The sequence below is a fragment of the Rhipicephalus microplus genome, chromosome 3 (assembly GCF_043290135.1).
Source record: "Rhipicephalus microplus isolate Deutch F79 chromosome 3, USDA_Rmic, whole genome shotgun sequence".
NCBI classification, from domain to species: Eukaryota; Metazoa; Arthropoda; class Arachnida; order Ixodida; family Ixodidae; genus Rhipicephalus; species Rhipicephalus microplus.
This window is the reverse complement of record NC_134702.1, coordinates 23,077,877-23,101,163: the sequence shown is the minus strand read 5'-3', so window position 1 is coordinate 23,101,163 and position 23,287 is coordinate 23,077,877. Positions and strand designations below refer to the sequence as shown.

At 46.3% G+C, this 23,287-nt stretch overlaps 1 protein-coding gene across 10 annotated transcripts in view; it reads left to right on the top strand.

Annotated features, from left to right (window-relative positions):
• Window positions 1–23,287, top strand: part of LOC142803632 (uncharacterized) — a 72,276-nt gene that overhangs the window by 36,609 nt on the left and 12,380 nt on the right. For 6 of the 10 annotated variants that reach the window (XM_075889074.1, XM_075889077.1, XM_075889076.1 and 3 more), the window contains 6 exons: window positions 1,614–1,763; window positions 3,360–3,586; window positions 8,342–8,442; window positions 10,752–10,857; window positions 11,710–11,877; window positions 12,569–12,685. In XM_075889074.1, coding sequence (XP_075745189.1) covers window positions 1,614–1,763; window positions 3,360–3,586; window positions 8,342–8,442; window positions 10,752–10,857; window positions 11,710–11,877; window positions 12,569–12,685 — 869 coding nt within the window. Of the gene's footprint in view, window positions 1–1,613; window positions 1,764–3,359; window positions 3,587–8,341; window positions 8,443–10,751; window positions 10,858–11,709; window positions 11,878–12,568; window positions 12,686–23,287 lie in introns of those variants that run through there. The other 4 variants (XR_012894209.1, XM_075889078.1, XM_075889080.1 and 1 more) reach the window with 4 other exon arrangements.

Below are 23,287 nucleotides of genomic sequence, written 5' to 3'. Positions count from 1 at the left end.
AGGAAACAAACGGGTGTTAAAGGGACACTAAAGTAAAAAAAAAAAACAATTTACGCGAGAGTAAAAGCTCAACGACAACGTCTAAAACGACAATATTATAAACAGCAGTGCCCTACTTACAGAGAAATAAAGGTAAATGCTCGAGAACACATGCACCGCAGTAGGACATTCGCAAAATAGTCAGGATGGTGTCAGAGTTACAGCCTAAAATTATACACAAGTAATCGAACTAGCTGCACTAAATAAAAAACCTTTTTTGCATCAAGAGACGTAATAAAATGCGGTTTGTTTGTTTCTGTCTAGTTCATGGAAAAAAGAACCGCCGGACGTTACTATGGGGAACGGCACGAGTAGTTGAAAAGTTCAATTTTCACCTGAATAAATTGGACAGGTCGTGCCATCTAGCGGGGCCCAGTTAAACGAAGCACGTCTACAATCTCGAAGCCAATGGCAGGAAATTGTTCAATGGCAGTTGTTGCTGCTGTGACTCCCGCTGCTTTCGTTCTGCTGCTACTAGTGTTAGCGGCCGCGCAGTAAATCCGGGCAACGTTGTGCACGGCAAGAGTCACGTGAGACGTTCTGCTTGAGGCGGGTAAATTAATGTGCGCTAACCAGATGCAGAGCAGAAAACGTGATTTTATTTCAAAATAACCACTTCCTTGGCACAAAAGTAACGAACGCTACGAGGTGTCTGAACCGCTATTTCAACAATCAACGTTGACTTAATAGTTGCCTTTAGTGTCCCTTTAAAAACATCATAATCGATATCAAGAAGAAATTGTCATGGGCAGGGCACGTAGGGCGAAGGCAACATAACCAATTGACATTAAGGGTCACAGACTGCATTCCAAAAGAAGGCAAGCGGACCAAGGGGAGACAGAAAGTTAGGTGGGCAGGTGATTTTAGGGAGTTTGCGGCTACAAAGTCACAGCAGCAAGTAGAGGACTGTGTTGACTGGCGGAGCATGGGAGAGGCCTTTGTCCTGCAGTGGGTGTAGTAAGGATGATGATGATGATGATACCCCTCATCTGCTTCTGCAGTGTGTTTTGTTATCATGAGTTCAGACGGAATAGCTGATACAGTTCACTGCAAATAACTAAGAAGACCTGCTAAGCTTGGTGAAGGGTTAGGTGAACCTAGTTATAATTGAATTAACGGCAATTTTTATTTTTAATGAAATAAATCGCGTGAGACAGGTAAGTTTGCATGAACATAGGCGCTGATATACTATAGCAAGATAATACAGAAAGATACCACAGAAAGGAAAAGAGCTTCCACCGTGTTCAGCACTTCTGGAGTAAATCCACGAATATGACGTCGACGGAAAGACAATGCCTCACGAGTACAGGAATGTGTGTTCACAGGTTATTTATGGTCACAAATAATCATTGCAAGTCCTTTAGAGGCTGTAGCTCTCCTCGAACTTCTGCTTAAGAAAGAAATGAAGTGGGAGCGTTTGAATGCGACACAGATTTCATGTGTCTGCGATAGTTTTGGTACATTTTATGTCTTGTCTTCATTCGTAGCCCAGCTTGGGCTTTCTTCAAATCCGTGCATGCTTCGCTGAAATGTCCTAATATTAAACTGCAGCTTTTTTTTAATTCTGCATTTAGGTCACACTTTGCCAAAGAAGCTGAACATCATGTGTTCCATAGGAGCCACATATCCGGGCCCCTATCCTGTTGACCTTTGCGACAAAATCTTGATCAAGGACGCCGTGGCCTTTGATCAAGTGAGGATCAAGTTCACGGTCCGGTCGTACGGCAAGTATTATACTCGCACTGTTACGATTACTGTTCGAATCTCGCTATTCTACGATGTTTCCATCTGTCCATCCGAGTCGCTACGATGGTCACCGAAATTACAGTAGACGTAACAATACCATTCTTTGTTGAGTGAAAAAAAAAACGCGAAGCTAGTATGAAAGGGCAGCAAGATGGCAAGTTGGGCCAGTTGGATTACGTTCATAATTGAAAATGTTGTTGAAGCGCACTAATAACGGACGTACAGAAGAGGCTGACAAGAACAGCGCTTGCTGAAAGAGGCCTGAAGTCCGCGGGTGCTCAGATACTGTTGAAGTCGCTGTGGATGATGCGTGGAAATCGGGCAGTGTTCAGAATGACAATGCTGATATGAATCGATGGGAAGGGGAAACGGATTCAGATCACGCGAAATGTTTTGGACTTCACAGCTCCAGTGGTTGTCTTCGTAGAACTGTTAACACCAGGTCCGTTCGATTCACCTGCACCACGTGAAAACAGTTCACAAGGTGCTGCACCTTGCCATTCGTTTTAATGGTGCAGCAGTGACGACCTCTGAAGGCCGCCATTCGTTTCAAGAGGCGCAGCACTGGTTCACGATCTTCTGGCACCTCCTACACTGATGATGCCTGCTTGGTGCGGCTTGGTGCAATTGGTGCAGCCGTGAGCGTGCGTACGCGGCCGAGCAAACGACGCACATTTAGGCTTAGGCGCCGTATACCCGCCTCTACTAACGCGGTGTGTTTTTCTGAGGTGTTTGCGCCTTATAGGGTGCTTCGCCATCGCGGTAAATGTAAACGGACAGCGTAAATTAAGAGAACAGAAATAGGGTCCGCACCTTGTGGGCACCTCGTCATTTGTTTCTGATGTCGACCCTGTGCCTTCACCGCTGAACTCGCGCTGCACAAGTTGTGAACTTCTCGTGCACCGGCGCGATCCAGTTCCGACTGGTGTTGCTGAATCGAACGCACGCGTGCACCGTCTTCAATATTGACCACACTGAGACGCATTTTCGAAGACGCAGTAAACACTTTGGTGCATACTCGTCTTATTAACCTCGCAGAGGAGAGTCGTTCTGTCGTTTTCCGAATGACAGCAAGACCAAAAGTAAACAACCGAAGGTCTAGGCATTCGCCTGAACATGATCATAAACGGAGCTTGAGAGTATGAACGACATCACGGAGTGATAGATAATGGTGTTTTATTGTTTCCTTACGTCGTATGTCTCTTGCTTACATTATATTGACGCAAGACAGACGCAGTATTCAAACTACGCGCGCTAGTTCGTGCGCCCCCCAAGAGACCAGCGGCCAGATGATGGGACAAGGAAAGGCCGTGACGGCGCGCGCCTCCTCAGCACAGAATTTTGACAGAGAAGAAGTGGTGCACCGCTCGAGGGCTTCTCGGAGATTGATTCCTGTTAGAAACGCTGCCTACATTTTCCTTTACTTTTCGGCCACAAGTTAGCCCCAATAAACGGTTATTCTTACACCATCTGGATTGTGCGTAACAATAATATTTTCCTATGCTCCTACATGAACTAAGTGAAGCTTTACCACAATGATTCACGCTTCCGAATAAACGTCGACCTTCTCGCAGACGCGTTCCTAGCCCTCAAGGCTCAGCAGGTCCAGCGCGGCTCATTCAAGATCGTCGGGCTGATGACGTGGCGCAACATCGAGCAGTTTCGGCTCTTGAACCCCTCCAGCGACGCATTCGTGGAGAAGGTCGAGCGGCTGCTGCTGCGCATCAACCTGGATGGCCTCTGCATGGACCTTGCGGGAGTGACGCGAGGGAACATCATGGCCTACCGTCACATCCTCAGGGTGCGTCATCTAGTTATCAGTCCAATCAATCAATCAATCAATCAATCAATCAATCAATCAATCAATCAATGTTGTAATGTTATCATACGTTACCGTGGACCAGTGCGGTGTGGGAACTTAGACCGCTTCTACTGATGGCCGCACTCCCAACGTTCCTTATTTCTGTTTGTCAGTGCTATTCTGCCGTTACCGGGCCGCTTTCGCAAGTATCAGGCTATCTAGTATCAAACTTGGCTGATAACTTTCTCTTACGACTTATCGTAAGAACGTTTAGTGAGTGCAATGTCGTTAATTAATAATAATTATCAATTTCCGCACGTCACGCAACCTTATAGGCGAGTATTTTGGTTATCACAAGCCGTTTTCTTCAAATGTAAATTGCCCGTGCGCGGTGGTCTAGTGGCTAAGGTACTCGGCTGCTGACCCGCAGGTCGCGGGATTGAATCCCGGCTGCGGTGGCTGCAGTAGGCCCGTGTGCTCAGACTTGGGTGCACGTTAAAGAACGCCAGGTGGTCGAAATTTCCGGAACGCTCCACTACGCTGTCTCTCATAATCATATGGTGGTTTTGGGACGTTAAACCCCACATACCGATCAAATCAAATGTACGTTATAATGCACGATCGGTCTCACTGCGTGTTTTGGCGTGCGTATGTGGGCCATTCTGATGCAGTTGTTATATAGCTTTTTGGCATTCAGCTTTGCCGCTTGCTTCATTTAGGAATCCGTGACGAGAAGGGCGAACGCGTTCTCGAGACAACAGCCAACAATGAAGTCTCGGATCTCTTAACTGCCGGACGATAAGACGAGACGCTAGCGTGCGGCACGATACGCGAGGCCCGAGCATGCGCAGTCGGGGTGTGGAAATTGCCGCCGACGCACGACATCGTGCGATTGAGAAATGCTGCGCATTTAAAACAGCTGCGGTGCCCCGAAATTCACCCTGAGCCACCCCGAAAGCAGCCGAAAACCAAGGTGCGCTCTGAGCCAAAAGCTGCGTGAGCAAGCCGCATGCCAGTGCTTGCAAATCAGGCATGTTCTTCTGGATGCCCGAACTTGGGATGCCCTCGCCGAACGAAGTTACAGTGTAGCATCGGCGTTACGTCTGCGCGACACTGCTGCTAAGAGTTTCACACCAAGCGCGTGATTTTCGCGAGCGAATGTAAAATTTTGTTATCGGCGAGTGTTATTCGTTTTCTGAGCATTGAGGCGCAGTGCCTCAGATTCGGCCGTGAAAATGCAGACTCCGGCGTGCAAAAGCTGTTGCAAGTATGCATTCCAAAATTCTGTTTTGATTTCGCCTATGTAACCATGAATTTGCGCGGGTCCGAGGAGGATATAGAAGCAACCAGACTAGTCTTAAGAATTGTCCAGTATTGCTGTTTCAAGGCTTGCACGGCTCAATGCAAGCTTGGCAAATTCTTTTTTTTTTTTCGGTCCCTTTCCTTCCTCATTTATAAAGGCACCTTTTCACTGAGAAAAGGTTAATTGGAAGTCAGCGCCCTTTTCCTCTACTCGTCGTGTCCCTTTTCGTTATCGTTCATGCGCTATTAATATCTTCTTGATGGATCCTTACCTTACCAACTCCTTCAAGCTTCTGTCCTTACAAGAAGAAGGGTTCACAGAATCCAGCTGCGTAATCCAATGCGCCTTTCTCATTCATGGATAGGCGCACCTACGACTGGGTGAATCACCGAAATGGTTAGTCGCTTCGAAGCCCATGATGGTTTAAAAAGGACAGCCATTTCTAGCGTCTATTCAGCGCTTGGCCCGACAAAGAAACCTTGCACAACACGGCCTGAAAACTGATCTTGATGTTCGCGTATTATCCTCGAGGATTCTGATAAATTTCGCAACGTTGGAGGTGGCGTAGTCTTTCAATTAATCAGGGCTAGTAAATGAATCGGCCTTAGTAAGCCGGTTTTGAGTTTAATCAGTGGTTGAGTAAGTTCTTTGGTAGGACAACCCTTTTCAAAGGCCACTAATACGCTGTGGCCTTCTGTGTACCAAGATGTGTGCAATATAGAAAAAAAAAGATAACGACATCGCAGTGTTGTGTTACGGGCATGAATGTCTCCATGCTGTATACGACGTGACGCGCTCGAGGCTCTCAACTGGTCGTACAACAAACAGAACCGTATCTGTGTTATCGCTGACGCACACGTGAGTCTGTTAAAGGGACACTTAAGTCAACTATTAAGTCGACGTTGATTGTTAAAATGGCGGTCCAGAAACCTCGTAGTGTTACTTTTTATGCCAAGGAAGGGCCTATTTTGAAATAAAATCACGTTTTAGTGGTCCGCATCGGTTAGCGCACTTCAAACTACCCGTCTCAAAAAGCGGACACCGAACTGGCTCACGTCACTGTTGCCACGCACAACGTTGCCCGGATTTACTGTGCTAGTAGAAGCAGAGTGAAAGCAGCGGGAGCCACAGTAGCAACAACAGCCATTGATCAATTTCCCGCCATTGGCTTCGATCGATTGATTTATTGAAAACTTTATTGGACTATTTACAATGTGCTCTCGCTTGTTAGCTTCAGCACCATGAAAAAAAAAACTCGGGTGACCTCAAACTGGTCAGCTTGTTACTGCAGGGCAGGAAATAGCGATCGTGCGCATGGCAGCACACCACAGGTTCAGCCTGGCTCTGATGAGTGGGTCTTCAAGTATCCAGTTGGTAGTCCCTTCCATGTCTTGCTGTAGCTGAGGCAGGGTACGTTGGGCTTTTCTTCATAAAAGCAGCTCGGCTTGGTTCGTGAACGGGGCATTCGCAGAGGATATGCTCCGTCGTTGCTGGCTCGTGGCAGTAGTCACAGTTGGGGTCGGAGTACTTAGTCGGGTGTATCTTGCGAAGGACCGAGATTGTCTTGAAACTTCGTGTTTGCAATATTCTGAGTGCGACCTCGTGGAGGCGGGTGGATCTTGGGGGTGGGGCGTCGTGTTTTGTAGCTTCTTCTAACTTTGACCTTAATTGCCGCCGGCGTTGAACTTTCGCTCGGTAGTTGCCTTCATGGGTCTCATCTTGCGTCATCGTTGCGGCCTGCTTCAAGCTCGCACCCCCGAGCCGTTCCTTGCTGTGATGCTGCAAGGCTCGTTGATGAACTAGCTCGTGTCCGGGTATATTTGTTCGAGACTGCAGACGTTTTTGCTTCAGCTGCGCCCCGCTAGATGGCTCCACCTGTCCCGTGTAACCACGCGAAAATTGAACTTTTGAACCACTCACATCATTCCCCATAGTAACGTCCGGAGCTTCTTTTTTCTATGAAGCAAACAGAAACGAACAAGCAGCATTTTATTGCGTTTCTTCCGGCACGGAACTTTCTTTATTTAGTGCAGTTAGATCGATTACTAGTGATTAATTATAGGCGGTCCCTCTGAGGTCTTCACGATCATTTTGAAAATGTCCTACTTCGGCGCTTGTGTTCTTGTGTAATTACTTTAATTTCTCGGCAAGTAGGACACTCTTGTTGATGATGTGGTCGTTTTCATACATTGAGCTTTCACTCTGACGTAAATTGTTGTTTGACTTTAGTGTCCCTTTAAACAGCCCTTAAGCCACTCCGAGCTCAAGGACGAGACATCGGTTTGTTCCTCGCCTTTAGTACGCTTCCTACAGGTACTGTGTTCTTCTCGCCACTTATTTATTTATGGATGCACATCAAAACGGCACGGGTGCCCCAAAATTTCTTTAGCCGCACTGCTGTTCAACTCACTGTGCGATTGTTTGGATAGCTGGACGCTTTTTGAAAGAAACAAAGTCGTTAAAAGTTGATAGGAGAAAAAAAAATCACGTCATGTCAACGAGGTAAATGATGACGAGTGGAGCGAAGCGGACGAACGGACGAATGGACGCACGGATTGACTGACAGATGCACGGAAGCACGGACTGACTGACGGACGTTTCACCCTATACTCATCATCATTCACTCCGTGTATATGCTGTGACACCGTTTTTATTGACATGCAATGCAAGTGTCTACTACGACTACGATGACTACGACGAAACGGGACATATGACCCACGGCGTAAGGGGCTTCGTCACTAAAAGAAAAAAAAAAAATACCTGTCGTGAAGACTAGCCGAAGTTGAGATACTGACCACTGCCGTATAGCTAGGGAGAACAGGTGGGGTGATTCGTGAATGTCGCTTGTTGGACAAGTTGGCGCATACTCAAACACCAAGAAAGCCACAGCGAAGAAAGTCAGTTGCTAGTAGCCACCTCTGCGCTCTGCTTCTGCCGCTGAGTTTTTTTTCTTTTTTTTATGTTTTAGTGACTTTCTTCGAGTTTAAGCGAGTGATTTAAGCCTATTCTGCAAGTTTTAGGTTTAGCATGTGCATATATACACACGCACGAGTCTATAGATAAAGCGTGACTAAAAAGCCAGTCTTCTCCCCCCCCCCCCCCTTTCATCCAAAAAAAAAAAAAGAAAGCCTGGTAATGGCATTTATACTTGTAACATATAAAATAATTCTTTCTTCTTATCATTTAAGGCATTAGGCGTCTTCTGTGATTTTTGTTTGCACGTAATCAGAGGAGGGTTATTACGTTAGCGCTATTCGCAAAAGAAATTATAATGTAAAAACAAAATAAAAGGCAGATACGAGGGAATCGTGGTACACACTGTACGTTGGCAAATGTGACCCGCTAATGGCAAACAGCATTCCCAAACCAAAATACTAGTTGTGAAATCGAAGCCCATAGTGGCGGGAAAAGCAGCCCCAACCAAGGCACGACCGACGGCCTTCTTCCCACAGGACATGCGAGTGCGGCTGATGGACACCAAGTTCCTCTGCTCCCTGTTCGACTACAACGTGCTGTACAAAGCTTCATTCCAAGACCTGCTCTCCCTGCTCAGGTATGCGCTTCAAATTGATTGATATGTGGGGTTTAACGTCCCAAAACCACCATATGATTATGAGAGACGCCGTAGGGAAGGGCTCCGGAAATTTCGACCACCTGGGGTTCTTTAACGTGCACCCAAATCTGAGCACACGGGCCTACAACGTTTCCGCCTCCATCGGAAATGCAGCCGCCGCAGCCGGGATTTGAACCCGCGACCTGCGGGTCAGCAGCCGAGTACCTTAGCCACTAGACCACCGCGGCGGGGCAGGTATGCGCTTCAAGCATGCGCTTTAGGGTGTCAGACGGTGCGAGCTATTACATACCTTTACGACTTCTAAATGGCTCCAGCCACAGTTTAAAGAGAGCCCCACGTTTCTGGACCACCTGAGGAGAGGTCCCGAAACGTCGGGCTTCTCCTCAGGTATTCTTTTACGATAACTTTTTTTTTTACCGCCAGTAAGATGCGTTTGTGCCTATGGGCCGTGTTCTGAACTTGTAAGGTGCCGTCTATCAGACTGGCAAGAAAGTAGTATGTTAAACAAAGTAAGTAGTACTGTGCCACGAGGATTAGGTCGTTGCGTGACTCCATAGTGTCACGTGATCGTGACGTTGACGAAGGCAGCAGTCGGTGTTTTGAAGACTCGGGTCTTTTTTTGTTTTTGTGAACCTGTACCTGAGAAACAAACGTCACACTATCGAGCAATACATGCTGTAGACCGATAGCGGTGAACAGAGAGAGTCGTTTAATGAAAACAAACAAACTGACAAGCGCTGAAGCGCATCGGAATTTATACACAGGCCACCCACCACGGCGATCTGTCAAATGGTCTTGGTGCTCGACTGCAGACCGACAGGGTCGCAGGTTCGAATCCCGGCCTCGGCGGCCGCATTTTCGGTGAAGGCGAAAGTGCCTGAGGCCCACGTTGAAGAACCCCAGTTGTTGAAAATTTCCGGAGCCCTCCACTAAGGCGCTTCTCATAATCGTGTGCTGGTTTAGCGACGTTAAGCACGAAAAATCGAATGAGAAGGTGATGCGGATTGTACCTGATTACGCTGTCGCCTTCCACCAGTCGGAGGTTAACTCTTTCAGGTGCCGCCTAACTGTAAATACGTCAAGCTTACGCAACGTTAAGGCACCAATTATTATATTGCAACAAAACTAACGTCGTAATACGTTGACTTATGTGTCTTATCGACACTAATCTTAACTTCTAATTGAATATTCATTTATCCATTTATATTCGAAAGTCGCAGGTTTGGTACCTGCCAGTGAAAAGTTATCTTTTTTTGTCCACTTTCCTTTCTTCCCATATACATTACAATTACTTCTAATAGCACCTATAATAAAAAAATAAATAAAATGAAGGCACACTTACTAGGCTGGATATACAATTGGTTCAAGCCTCAATTTACCTTGCTGTACGCCCCGCCGCGGTGGTCTAGTGGCTAAGGTACTCGGCTGCTGACCCGCAGGGCGCGGGTTCGAATCCCGGCTGCGGCGGCTGCATTTCCGATGGAGGCGGAAATGTTGTAGGCCCGTGTGCTCAGATTTGGGTGCACGTTAAAGAACCCCAGGTGGTCAAAATTTCCTGAGCCCTCCACTACGGCGTCTCTCATAATCATATCGTGGTTTTGGGACGTTAAACCCCACAAATAAATCAATCAATCAACCTTGCTGTAGTTCTGCATCAGTGATCTTGCTGTATGCATCTGAGCCACTAGTCGACGCAACTAGCAAAAACAAGCGGTCTACACAATTGTGAACAAAACGCCTCGAGGTGTTAAGCGTCCTCCAAATTTTTTTTTGCCCGTTTTAACTCGTTTCCCCTCTATCTCACAATTAATAAACACCAATCAAAAGCTACAGGTAAAGCTCCCGTCCGTTCGAATGGTGTTTCCTGCCTTCATTATCTACAGGCTTTAATTGAATTGGCATCCGTGCAGTATGGGGCCAATAAATGGACGTACCAGACGCTGCCCTCATTCGTCCTTGACTATAGCAAACGGACGCGAATTGCTTAGCAAGCGGGCGTGACACGTTACGAGGAAGTTGCTGGTGCGCGCGCAACCGCGGTCTATCTTCGGGTCACATCAAATTCATGGGCGCGCGTATTATGTACGAGTAAGGGCAACATGTTACGCTACGAGGTGCGTGACGCGCAATCGCAACGAAATCGCCGCTATTTTAGCTCCTCGATTGTTTTCCCTTGGTGCTTGGCCGTCTTACGGGCCGGTCTCTCCTTTTTTTTCCTCGTGTAATACGCGCGCCTGTTTTCTTGTATTGCCGTTTGGCTTCTATAAATACGCTTCCGTTCGATGCAGGGTGTTCAACACGACCGTGATACACCAGAGTGTGCAATCCATCTCGAACATGGAGACCTCGGTGCCCAACGCCCTTCGCCACCTGACTAGGAGGAAGTACTCCCTGGTACGCGCGAGCTGGCGGCGGTCTTACCGTCACTACGCTCACGTATATAGCAACACTCTGCGTATTTCAGCGATGGCTGTTTCACATGAATAGTTAAAGAAATCGGAGAACATTTTCGAGCGCAGCTCGTTACAACTCACGCAATTCGGTGGCGTTGGAGGTACAACAACAACAACTATAACAAACACCTCGGTGCCCGCGATTGGGTTATGGACAATGCACAGTTCGCACGCGTAGTTGTATGCACCATTTTTTCAATAACTGATCCTCTCTACATTGTCGGCTCTTCGGTGATCTGCCTTTAATTTTAAGGAGAAGGAGGAGGAGGAGGAGGAATAAACTTTATTATAAGAAACCAGCAAGTCTAGGCAGCCGGACCTAGGCCTCCTATGAGGGGACGTCAAGGGCTTGCGTCGACGCTGTCTCACGGGCGTGCTGGGTCGCCCAGGTTTGGTCGTCAAGAGCGGGATGGTAATCTGATCTTTTATCGAAATGCGTTGTCGTTTCACGTTGACCACACTTCGTTGGTGCCTAGATGTGAGCGCATCACTGGCGTTGTTGCCACAGGCAATTGCCCGTGGCGACTGATGATGAAGAAGTACGAGGATGAAGATTTAATACACTGCCGCCAAGAAGCCCTGAGCTGACGCGCTGCAACGCTTTTCTTGCCTCCACTTTCGCAATATAACAAGAGCTCGAGATTTTCTTTTTTTTACTGCAAAAAAGGTCGTTTATACGCACCATATGCATTCAATGTACACAAATAAGATATATTCGTCCCGTAAAGTCCACGACGTCGCACTTTTCGATTTATACGCGAAAACGTTCTTTTTTCTCGACGTCGCGTCCCAGACTGCTGCCCTGGAGTTGGCGATGGAGATCCGTGGGACGTCCCATCACCGCGGCGTGTGTTGGACGCTGACTCCGTGGGGCATGGAGTACAGGCTGCTCCTGCCCACCGAGGCCACGGGCGTCGGCGTGCTGGCGCGCTTCGTACGTTCGGCGGTGTCCGGATCTGACGTACGTGAGGCGCCTCGCCACTCAATCACATTGCTCGGATGCGAAGTATCCTGCGTGAAGTAAACTTGGCTTTATAGAGTTGAAATCAGGTGATTGTACGGTACAAAAACATATAATGAGGAAAAGAATTATTACAGTAGGTACTTAGAAAACACACGCACACACACATACACACACTAGAAAGCACTGTTTGCGTGATGTTAATGCCGTATCTAACCACTCGCTGTGGCTCTAGTTCGCCTTGACCACAGACCGATGTCAGAAGTAATCGCTTTTGAAGGCTATCCTGAGAAGTCGTCGCAGATGAAGGTGACGAAGGCACAGAAAGCAGCGGACTTGCATCGCCGGTTATACACCAATAGCGATTACATGGAGGAGTGTCACCTCATGTGCGTGTTCCCCCCCCCCCCCCCCTATTCCTGTTTCTACCTATCGCTTTTAATCCATTCCATCCTTGCCTCTTCGCTCTCTCTTTTCTGTTCCTTTCTTGGTAATGGCGGTCACTGTTGGCTAGTTTAGTCTAAATTTGAGTAACGAGGGCTAACAACGGCCGATATTGGTTGTGCGCTCTTGCCACGACGTAATTAGCTAATACTACTATGTATCCGTATCACACTCCAAAGGACGTTCAATATAATAGTGCTTCGCTTATGAAAATGGACCACAAAAAATTTATTTTTCCCCGTTGCAGCTGTGCACCACATACCGGAAGCTACCCAGGTCTTTCGACAACATGACGGCCACGTGGTACTTTGTGAACGACACCAAGTGGATCGCATACGACGACCGAAACTCGCTCGAGCAGAAGGTAACGTTCGATAGGAAGCCCCGCTCAATGCGAATTCACCCTGAGTTAGTGGGAAGGGTTGAGTTTGGTGCTCACCACACTGACAATGGGCACAGCCCATGAAGGTCTAAAAAAGCACAGCCCGATAGTGGAAAAGAGGGCTGCTACTCTGGACACTGCGAAATTTGTCCATGTCATCAAATTCCGCATTATTGTCGCTGTGGTTGACATTTAAATACCGCCATTGCCGAATTTGACCTTTAGGTGCAGTTTGACACGGTAGCAAAGACAGCAAAGTACACTGGAAAAGCATGGTGACAATTGCTGAGCTTTTGTGTTTACAAAAAAAAAAACATGACATTTTTACGTGTTGTGCCGTTGTGGGGGACTCTGGATTTATTTTGAACACCTAATGGCATTTAACGTGCATCTACATCTAAGTACACAGATGTCTTTTTGGCTCCCCCTCCCGCAATCAAAATGCGGCCGCGGGAGTCGAACCAACGTCCTCGAGGTTCGCAGCATGGCACCTGTACATCGAGGGCAAACGCTCGCATCGGAGGCAAACTAAGATGACGATAAGTTGCCTGCGAGGTTTATGAGCGACCGCTCTGTGTACGCGTCTTTACTTTCCGTCTGTCCTTCTTTTCACGCGTCATTGGTGTTACTGAAATTACAGTCACGAGTGCCAGTGACTCCTTTCCAGTGTTGATTCATACAGGCCTTGCTTATGTGAGAAAAAGAACATTTATACCGTAATTTTGCGACTGGATTAACTTAAATATTTGCTTTCTTCTTGTTGGGATATACATATTTTCTGAATTCACATCAGAACAATTTTCAATGGGTTGGTTCATGATCCCCAACGGCTTTTTAGCGAGAACGATAAAAATCGTCATATGAGCCTTCAACTTACAACAGATTTAAAAGAAAGAAAGAAAGAAAGGAAGAAATAAAAAAAATGGAGAGAAACATGTGTGCTTCAAGATGGTGGCCACGCGCTATCCTCTCAGCCGGACCGCACGTGCCGCTTGCTTGCGGCAGGTGTCTCGCCACGTGCGATGCTGATAGCGCGTAGACAGGCCCTAACCTGGCTTGTATAATAGGTACGTACACATAGGTATTTCAAACAGCGCAGAAACGGGATATAAATGGGAACACACAGCCTAGGTGCTAACTTCCAACAGGTATTTATTGCGTGAAAGCAAAATCTATGGTCAGCAAAAGGCGGAAGAAGCCACTTAATAAACATGATAAAAGGATGACATTCGGTTACAGGCTTTTGAAGGAGTTAATAAATGTGACACAGGTGTGCTTGCGAGCTGAATATTATGCAAGAGTGCACATAGCCCCGCCGCGGTGGTCCAGTGGCTAAGGTATACTCGGCCAGGTCGCGGTATCTAATCCCGGCTGCGGCGACTGCATTTCCGATGGAGGCGGAAATGTTGTAGGCCCGTGTGTTCAGATTTGGGTGCACGTTGAAAAACCCCAGGTGGTCTAAATTTCCGGAGCCCTCCTCTGCGGCGTCTCTCATAATCATATGGTGGTTTTGGGACGTTAAACCCCACATGTCAATCAATCAATCAATCAATCAATCAATCAATCAATCAATCAATCAATCAATCAATCAATCAATCAATCAATCAATCAATCAATCAATCAATCAATCAATCAATCAATCAATCAGTCAATCAAGGGTGCACATAGGCCGCGCGTGACATGAGGTTTCCTTACACGCACTGAATGTGTTTACTGGTAGAGTAACAATATTTATAGTGCAACAATAACTGCTAAGAACCAGTCAATTAAGTTCAATGAACAGAATCCAGAAGTGTAGGTATTGAGAATAAGTGATTATTTGGCTTTATTACTGTTTTTAAGAAGACAACTGATACAATACTCCAATGATATTTCTCCACTTTGATGGACCCTTTTCCTAATTTGCAAGTGCGCTTCTCTGCACTGCTTATTTGAAGAAGTACTCGCGGCACTTGTCGTGCTTTAAGGAAAGATGCGGTCCTATAGTTTAACGTGCTAGGGCTTGTTTATTACCAGTGTTTATATCAAAAGAGGCGACTCAACATTTTCCACGTTATTGCGTAAGCGAACCGCGCTTGAACAGGCTATTTGCCCTAACTAACAAGCATAGCAGAAAAACGCAATGTACGAAGACTAACTTTACAATTTTAAAAAAGGTCTATCGGGCAATATGTGCCACAAAAAGATTATTTAAACGTTGTATTGATTTGGCAAACAAAGGAACGAGAGCATTAAATGATGGGCAACGCTTCGCTTCGTGCCATTTTGTGCGAGGGTCTTATATAACGCGTTACATAAGGGGTAACGTGCTTATGTATGTTTCAGTGCAATGTATAGCTGCATTGCGGTAAGATTATTTAACATGCGAAAATTAAAAAGAAAAAAATGTTGGGACACGTAGGAGTCGGCAGAGAGCACTTGAGGTTGTGACAAAGCAGACAGCGGCATTTATGGATGCTCAATTTCATGGCTACAATTTTACGGCTACAATTGTATGGCAAATTATGCGGCTAACAGTTTCTGTCATTCCATGTACCGTATATCTCGAAGAAATATAACAATTTAATCGATTTTGCTTGCCTTAAAATGAAAAGAATGTGCAAATGATTTTTTTAAACACCGTACTGAACATTCGGTCGATTTTTCCGCTGCATTTTCGTTACCTAATTACTATATTGTTTTACTCCTGTAATACTGCCACGTGGTAGTGTATTATTTTGTAGCCCAAGTGTCGTATTTCTTTACTCGTTAATCGACCAACGTTTACTATGCTGTAACTGTATGATGGTCTCTCCAATTTAAAAGAAACGTGGGAATTTTTTCGAAGGGCTCGCTTGGATAAACACTATCAAATGGGTCGATCAGACATTTCGGCCAGAGTAAGCGCAGGGGACGTTAATTGTTGTCCTTAGCGGTAGTTTACTAACTGTGCCGTGAAAGGAACTAAATTTAACTGGACGAAAATAACCTTTTCCGTCGGTATAGCGTCTGGAACCACAACCTTCGAGTTGTGCGCCTTGTTGCATGTCATTGGAAGCAGGCATTAGTTTTATTTGTTGTTAAATTAACAGACAAGCAAATAAATAAATAAGTAGATAAATAAATAAACTTCTGAAATCGACATTTGTCTATGTAGTACGCGTACAGTGGGTATGGATGGGAAAGCGAACAGTGTGCCATGAACATTCTCTGCTGTTTCCAATTTCTTTACAGGTGGTTGTAGCCATGGATTTGTGATAAAAAACCACTAGAATCTTCCATAATACAACAGGAACCATTATAGTATAATTTAGTGTCGCCAAAATCAGAGCGTGATTGCCGCGCCGTTCATGTTTGTTTCCATTCGCCTCCCCCTCTTTCTTTCCTGTACCTAATATACTTAACAGTTACGTCAGATCGATTGTTTTTTTTCTTTTCTTCTTCTCTACTTCATACGTTCTCGTACGGTGCTCGGCAACCTAAGTGTGATAATCGATCTGCATGGCAGCCTATGCTTTATTTGTTTTTTTTTCTTTGCGCTACCGAAGAACGCTGGGAACACGGAGCCGGCTCATTATAATACAATGATTGGCGAAAGCTTTGGTTCCGCATTGTGGCAACGTTTGTCCCTCCTGGAAACGCGGTGCGTTCACCGGTGACACCGATCGCCATGCGGGTCAAGGAGCGTGTTTCGATTACCGAGTGCTGCACACCACGTGCTGGTTTTGTTTTTCTGTGTATAGTGGTTCCAGAACGAATTCCTGTCTACGCACTGCCTTGTGCGCGCGCCGATCCCTGAAGACAAACACGAGCCGCATGTGCTACGCACTGCCTTGTGTGCGCGCCGATCCCTGAAGACAAGCATGAGCCGCATATACTATTCCGGCTGTGATGAGTCCGGCTGTTACGCTCGAAGTGAATTCGTTATTGACTGAATGATCGAGCAGCCCAATGAACGAACGAACAATATAATTAATGAATAAAATACGCACCTGCCGCGTGGCACTTGCGGTGTCTCCAGACTCATCATCATCATCAGCCTGGCTACGTCCGCTGCAGGACAAAGGCCTCTCCCATGCTCCGCCAGTTAACCCGGTTCTGTGCTTGCTGCTGCCAATTTATACCCGCAAACTTCTTAATTTCATCTGCCCACCGAACTTTCTGTCTCCCCCTAACCTGCTTTCCTTCTCTAGGAATCCAGTTAGTTACTCTTAATGACCAGCGGTTATCCTGTCTACGCGCTACATGCCCGGCCCATGTCCATTTCCTCTTCTTTATTTCAACTATGATATCCTTAACCCCCGTTTGTCCCCTAATCCACTCCGCTCTCTTCTTGTCTCTCAAGGTTACACCTACCATTTTTCTTACCATTGCTTGCTGTGTCGTCCTCAATTTAAGCTGAACCCTCTTTGTAAGTCTCCAGGTTTCTGCTCCGTAGCTAAGTACCGGCAAGATACAGCTGTTATATACCTTCCTCTTGAGGGATAGTGGCAATCTACCTGTCATAATTTGAGAGTGCTTGCCGAATGTGCTCCACCCCATTCTTATTCTTCTAGTTACTTCAATCTCGTGGTTAGGCACTGCAGTTATTACCAGCCCTAAGTAGACATAGTCTTTTACAACTTCAAGTGCACTATTACCTATCTCGAAGCGCTGTTCCTTTCCGAGGTTGTTGTACATTACTTTCGTTTTCTGCCGATTAATTTTAAGACTCACCTTTCTGCTCTCCTTGTGTAACTCCGTAATCATAAGTTGCTATTCGTCCCCTGAGTTACTCAGCAATGCAATGTCATCGGCGAAGCGCAGGTTACTAAGGTATTCTCCATTAATTGTTATCCCTAACTGTTCCCATTCTAGGCTTCTGAAAACCTCCTGTAAGCACGCGGTAAATAGCATTGGGGAGATTGTGTCCCCCTGCCTTACATCCTTCTTGATTGGTATTCTGTTGCTTTCTTTATGAAGCACTATGGTAGCAGTTGATCCCCTGTAGATTTCTTCCAGAATGTTTATATATACTTCATCTACGCCCTGATTCTGCAGTGTCTGCATGACGGCTGATATTTCTACTGAATCAAACGCCTTCTCGTAATCTATGAAGGCTATGTATAGTGGTTGGTTATACTCTGAGCATTTCTCTATTATCTAATTGATAGTATGAATGTGGTCAATTGTTGAGTAGCCTGTTCGAAATCCTGCTTGTTCGTTTGGTTGATTGAATTCTAATGTTTTCTTTACTCTGTTAGCAATTACCTTTGTAAATAGCTTGTACACTACAGAGAGCAAGCTGATCGGCCTGTAATTCTTCAAGTCCTTGTCATCTCCTTTCTTATGTATTAAGATGATGTTCGCGTTCTTCCAAGACTCTGGTACCCTTCTGGTCAGGAGACACCTCGTAAACAGGGTGGCTAGTTTTTCTAACACAATCTGTCCTCCATCTTTCAGCAGATCTGATGTTACCTGATCCTCACCAGCAGCTTTGCCCCTTTGCATGCTCTCCAAAGCTTTTCTGACTTCTTCTATCATTACTGGTGGGGTGTAATCTGGGTTACTGCTAGTTCTTATAGTATTAAGGTCGTGGTTGTCTCGGCTACTGTACAGATCTCTGTAAAACTCCTCCGCTATTTTAACTATCCTATCCATATTGGTAGTTATTTTGCCTTCTTTGTCCCTTAGTGCATACATCCGACTTTTGCCTATCCCAAGTTTCCTGTTCACTGCTTTGAAGCTTCCTCCGTTTTTCAGAGCGTGTTCAATTCTCTCCATGTTATACCTTCTTACGTCGGATACCTTACGCCTATTAATCAACTTCGAAAGCTCTGCCAGTTCTATTTTGTCTGTTGTACTTGAGACTTTCATGATTTGACGCTTCTTAATTAGGTTCTTCGTTTCCTGGGAAAGCTTGCCAGTGTCCTGTCTAGCTACCCTGCCTCCAACTTCCACTGCACACTCCGTAATGATACTCGTCAGATTATCATTCATTGTATCTACGCTAAGGTTGGTTTCCTCACTAAGCGCCGAGTACCTGTTCTGCAGCGACACTCTGAATTCCTGTACTTTCCCTCTCAGTGCTAGCTCATTGATTGGCTTCTTGCGTATCAGTTTCTGTCGTTCCTTCTTCAAGTCTAGGCGAATTCGAGACCGTACCATTCTATGGCTAGGCGAATTCGAGACCGTACCATTCTATGGTCACTGCATCGTACCTTGCCAACCACTTCCACATCCTGCACGATTCCTGGGTGTGCAGTCATTATAAAGTCTATTTCGTTCTTATTTTCGCCATTAGGGCTCCTCCATGTCCACTTGCGGTTTTCTCGTTTTCGGTAGAAGGTATTCAAAATCCGGAAATTATTGCGTTCTGCGAATTCTACTAGTAGCTCTCCTCTGGCGTTTCTAGTGCCGATGCCATAATCTCCTACTGCCTGGTCTCCAGCCTGCTTCTTCCCTACCTTTGCATTAAAGTCGCCCATCACTATAGTATACTGTGTTTTTACCTTACTCATTGCCGATTCCACGTCTTCATAGAAGCTTTCAACTGAAGCGTCATCATGGCTGGATGTAGGCGCGTAAGCCTGTACTACCTTCATCTTGTATCTTTTATTCAGTTTAATTACAATACCTACCACCCTTTCATTGATGCTATAATATTCCTTTATGTTGCCAGCTATGTTTCTGTGAATTAGGAACCCCACTCCCAGTTCTCTTCTGTCTGCCAAGCCCCGATAGCAAAGGACGTGCCCATTCTGTAGCACCGTATAGACCTCATCTGTCCTCCTAACCTCACTGAGCCCTATTATATCCCATTTAACGCCCTCTAGCTCCTCGAATAGTACAGCTAGACTATCACGTTGCAAATCAAATGTTGATGGATTGATTGATTGATCGATTGATCAATTGGTTGGTCGAATGAATGAATGAATCAGGGTAGGCCGTGGATTTGAATCAGCATGGCTGGAGCGTTCTCGTAGATGGTCGGTTAGAGGACCGCCAATTTTCTAAAGCCCAGAAAGCAAGGACATCGGCGAGCCGTTATCTCATGAAAGTGTGCGGATTCTGACTTTGGTGGCCACGTTGATGATCTTGAGACTATGACAAAATATTCTACGCTGGTCCCAGCACATTGCAACTTTGTACTAGCGCGGTAGCACATTACTGTCGCTTCCCTTCACCGCAATACATAAGCACGCTTTGCCGTTATACAGTTATGTATTGTGGTGAAGCAGTACTGTTGTGTCAGTTTGAAGTGTTAGCGACCAACAAATACAGGTTCTCCTTCAGTCGCGGCGCCGGTTTTTCTCAAGTGACCACAAAAAAAGCATGTGCAGGGGTGCCTCAATAAATGTTCAGCTGAAGCTTAGCAACCTTTGTTTTCTCTGACGCACATAAGCAGTACGCCTTGTCAGCGGCCCGTTACAATACCCGTTACGATTCTCGCGCCCGCCTGCTCTGGCGAACTGAAAGGAGATACAAAAGTGCGCTCTCGGGTCACCAACATAGTCCTACTTTCGCCTACAAGAAAAAAAAAACCCAGTATATACACGAAGGGAATGATGAAGAGTGGGGCGAAGCATTCATCAATCCGTCCACCCTTCCGTCCATCCGTTCTTGCTTCCGTCCGTCCATGCGTCTGTCCATGCGTCCGTCTGTGCGACCGTGTGTCCGTTCGTGCATCCGTCTGTCCGTGCGTTCGCCCGTCTGTCTTTTCGTGCGTCCGTCCGTGCGTACTTCCGTCCATCAGGTCCGTCCGTCCATCTGTGCGTCCATTCATCCACGTGTCCGTCTGTGCGTCCATTCGTACGTGCGTTCATCCGTGCATCTTGCCTGTCCATCCATCGGTCCATCTGGTGAACACTCCAAGTACCGCCATCTCGCATCTTTTTATCACATATTTGTCATATAGAAGTACGGCCATACAGCAGACATTCCAAGGTCTAAACGAGAAGTGGCAAGGCCGGACTAAAGGAGCGTCACGCGCACACTCCTACGGCCTGTGCTTTGTCTCTAGCTCCTACCTTTCATCGCCGCCAGTTCATGGCTACTGCTGCCCACCCCTCGCTAAACCTTGATAAAACCAAGGAGGTTACGCCTAGCGAGTTTAACGTGGCAACTTTTTTGGTCAGATAGTGCTGAAAGGGCGTCCATAGTTTTTTGTAAACATCAAAATAAGGCAAATTTTGATAAAAATTAAGTCAGCGATACCCGTCTCTGTAGGTTATTTCATCAAAAGCAACTACACATTTATGATTAACATGCGCGGGTTTCCTCAATTAAAAAACGTGTGGGCGTGCCGCTAGTCCAGCCGTAAATCTGGCTACCTACTAGTACTACACATACGTACATACATACATACATACATACGTACATACATACATACATACATACATACATACATACATACATACATACATACATACATACATACATACATACATACATACATACATACATACATCGCGGACCTACGACTCACGGCCTAAGGAGCCTCTCCCCTTAAAAAAAGATGAAGAGACTGATGTCAGGGCCACTCCTATTAGGTATCTTACCTCCGCGTCTCTGCTCGGTGCTCATGCGTCCGTTTTTGTTGAAGTTAATACGAACACTGACCCCCGTATTCGCATACGCTCCTCGACTCGACTTTCACCCTTCACTTGACAGAGTTGAGCACTGCTCCGCTGCTCGGCTGAAAATAATGCTGCGCTACTCAAGAATCGCAGCAGATTATCGCTGATCTGCAGTGACTTGCCGTGTCTAAAGATGGCGCTTCCACCGGCTTTCTGAAGTGAAGGTGAGGCGTAGAGTGAAGGCACGTTCTAGAATATGGGGGTAAGCCCGTAATCTTTTGCATATATTCGCAGAGTTCTGGAAGTCTTCCAGCGCGCTTGTCGTAAACGCCTGTGGCAGAAAGCAGAATGTTAGTCCTTGAGTTCGATTACTCGAAAGGCTGGGCGGTACTTGCACGAGAGGTCGAAACGTGTAATCGACTCATTAACAAATCTTTTGGCACCCCATGCGCGTAATATGCCAATCTATATTTAGCCTGTTTCACGACAGCTATAACTGCAGCCAGCATGGGACTGTTACAGCGTCCGGTCGCTTGTCTGATCAATCGGCTAAACCGACGAAAAGAAAGATACAAAAAAGAAAGTGTTGAAAAGTGGTTCTGAGTTTTGCCAGCGTACGGAAGGTTTCTTTTTAAAGTTTTCAAGTAAATATTTTAAGAAATGTGCGTAACGACTTCATGCCTGATTAAGATTATGAGAATTGATTGCGCTGCATGTTGGCTCGCAGACTTGTAGTTATGTTCAGGAAAAACGGGGTAGTGATTGAAATTCGGGGGCTGCACCACTTCACTGCTGCAGGGTGCCCGTACTGCCTATGTGTTTTATTCTGTGTGGTTTTGAATTTGGCATGAAGCTGACTATTTAATCCATCCATTCACTGCATGCACTCACACTACTAGTCATTGTCATTTTTACCCGTTATAATTTGGTGGTCCGTGTCAGTGGACCACCAAATTATAACGCTAACATTACAAGGCCGTCTATGAAGAGTTCTTTCAGATCGAGCTGGTTAGCGTTGTGTGACGAGCTTGCCCCCTATTGCACACGCAGGCGTGCTCAGGATTCCACACTTGGGAAAGGGGTGGTGGCGCAAAAAGAACTCACAGGTTTCCGCAGGGGTGTGACCAGGAGGTGACACAGGCCCTTGCCCCCCCCCCCCCCCCCCCAAACCAAACTCATGTTGTGCCCCTGGGTTGCCGTACACATTCACTGAAGACGACTCGAAGGCCAAAGCCTACTTCCTTTTTTTATTCTCAGCCGATTTATTTATACTGTACCGCCACCTTCCGAAATGTTTCTCCGAATAACGTGTTTTCGCACTTCCTCCAAGATAGGAGGGACCTCACCTAACTGCGCATTGCCTCCGGAATCGTTTCACCTTGCACCAAGTTACGGTGTCGTGTGAGGACGTCATCATGCTACCTGACGTCACATATTTTGTCGATCCGTGACGTCATCGTGACGTGTTATGATGACGTCATCACGCGAGGGTTTTTTTTTCTGCATCACTCGTCCCACACGTCGCGAGAAGCTGACTCCACCGACGCAGGTCGACGACGGTCAAATTTCACGTTCGACGGGTCATCTCGGGCTTTCCCCTGAATAAAACGAGTTTCGCGATGGGTTCAAAGATGATTACGAAGCGATAACGTTTTTCCCGGAACTGTCTGTCCATCAGGGGGTCCTTGTCTTCAAAACCCTGCCTGGCGATAACCTTACGCCTTAAATAGAGGCGATACAGGTCTGACTTGCGTGAAGATGTCGGTCGACTTTATATGATGAAAGAGAGCAGGTGCTATCCCCACCACACCTCCCCCCTCCCATTCCCTCACTTTGTACGCACGCCTGCTGTATAATGCATCCATATTCAAAACCTGAACAAACCTGTTAAAGTACAAGAAGTGTTGGAAATTTGTGTGCTTACAGATTGCAGTAATATGTCGCAGTGTGTTGGTTTTTTTTGTTTGTGAAACAGTAGCTGAGTTCGATTATTGCTGCTGTCTTTCGCCATTTTTTACAACCAACCCTGCGTACAATCCCCCTTCCT